The 686-nt window shown below is 70.3% G+C and overlaps 1 protein-coding gene across 1 annotated transcript in view; it reads right to left on the bottom strand.

The window, feature by feature from the left end:
* The window catches only part of RAB24 (RAB24, member RAS oncogene family), a 2,047-nt gene extending 1,406 nt beyond the window's left edge, over positions 1–641 (bottom strand). The window contains exons 1-2 of the mRNA XM_009286018.1: positions 525–641; positions 315–414 (exon numbers count right to left, since the gene is read on the bottom strand). Of these exons, the coding sequence (XP_009284293.1) occupies positions 315–414; positions 525–641 (217 nt within the window). The remainder of the gene's footprint in view (positions 1–314; positions 415–524) is intronic.
* Between the last annotated feature and the right edge of the window lie 45 nt (positions 642–686).

Raw genomic sequence — 686 nt, 5'->3', positions numbered from 1 at the left:
TGCCGACAGTGAGCTGGCGGGGGCCTGGGGCAGGGCTCCGCGCTCCTGTCCCCTCGGCCCAGCTGGCTGCATGCCGGCCCCTGTGTCAGGACATGCCTGGGGCCTCACCGCGCAGGGAGCCCTGGCACCTGGAGCTGCCAGATCTGCTGTGGATCCAGGGCAAGGGCAGAGCCCCTCGCGCCTCCCAGGTGCACGTGGATGCAGCAGCTCCATCCCCCCCCTCGCCCCCCACCCGCTTGGTGCTGCGGGAGCCCAGGAAGGGCCAGCACTGCCCAGTTGTGAGCATCCCGGCCCCGTGCGGTGCCCAGCTGTACCGTCAGCGTAGTCCTGCACGTCGTGGAAGTCGACCCCCCGCTTCCTCCTGTCCTCCTCCAGCAGGTCACTCTTGGTGCCGCACAGGTAGATCCGGCAGCCCTGCGGCAGGCAGAGGGAGGGACGTGCCTGCAGGCCTGGCACTGCTGCCGGCTCCCCTTCCCCTCCGGCGAGGCTCCACAGCCCCCCAGGCCCCCCCAGCCCGGCCGTACCTCCTCACAGTTCTGCAGCTCGTTCACCCAGAACTTGGCTCGCTGGAAACTGCTGCTGTCGGTAAGATCTGGGGGAGAGGGATCAGGGTCAAGGTCAGGGTCCGTTCCCTCCCTCATGCGCCCACCCCCCGCCACGGTGCCAGACCCACCGGCGCTGGCACC

Source organism: Aptenodytes forsteri, unplaced genomic scaffold (assembly GCF_000699145.1).
Source record: "Aptenodytes forsteri isolate BGI_AS27 unplaced genomic scaffold, ASM69914v1 Scaffold54, whole genome shotgun sequence".
Taxonomy (NCBI): Eukaryota; Metazoa; Chordata; class Aves; order Sphenisciformes; family Spheniscidae; genus Aptenodytes; species Aptenodytes forsteri.
The sequence above is the reverse complement of the archived record's forward strand: the minus strand, read 5'-3'. Positions and strand labels throughout refer to the sequence as shown.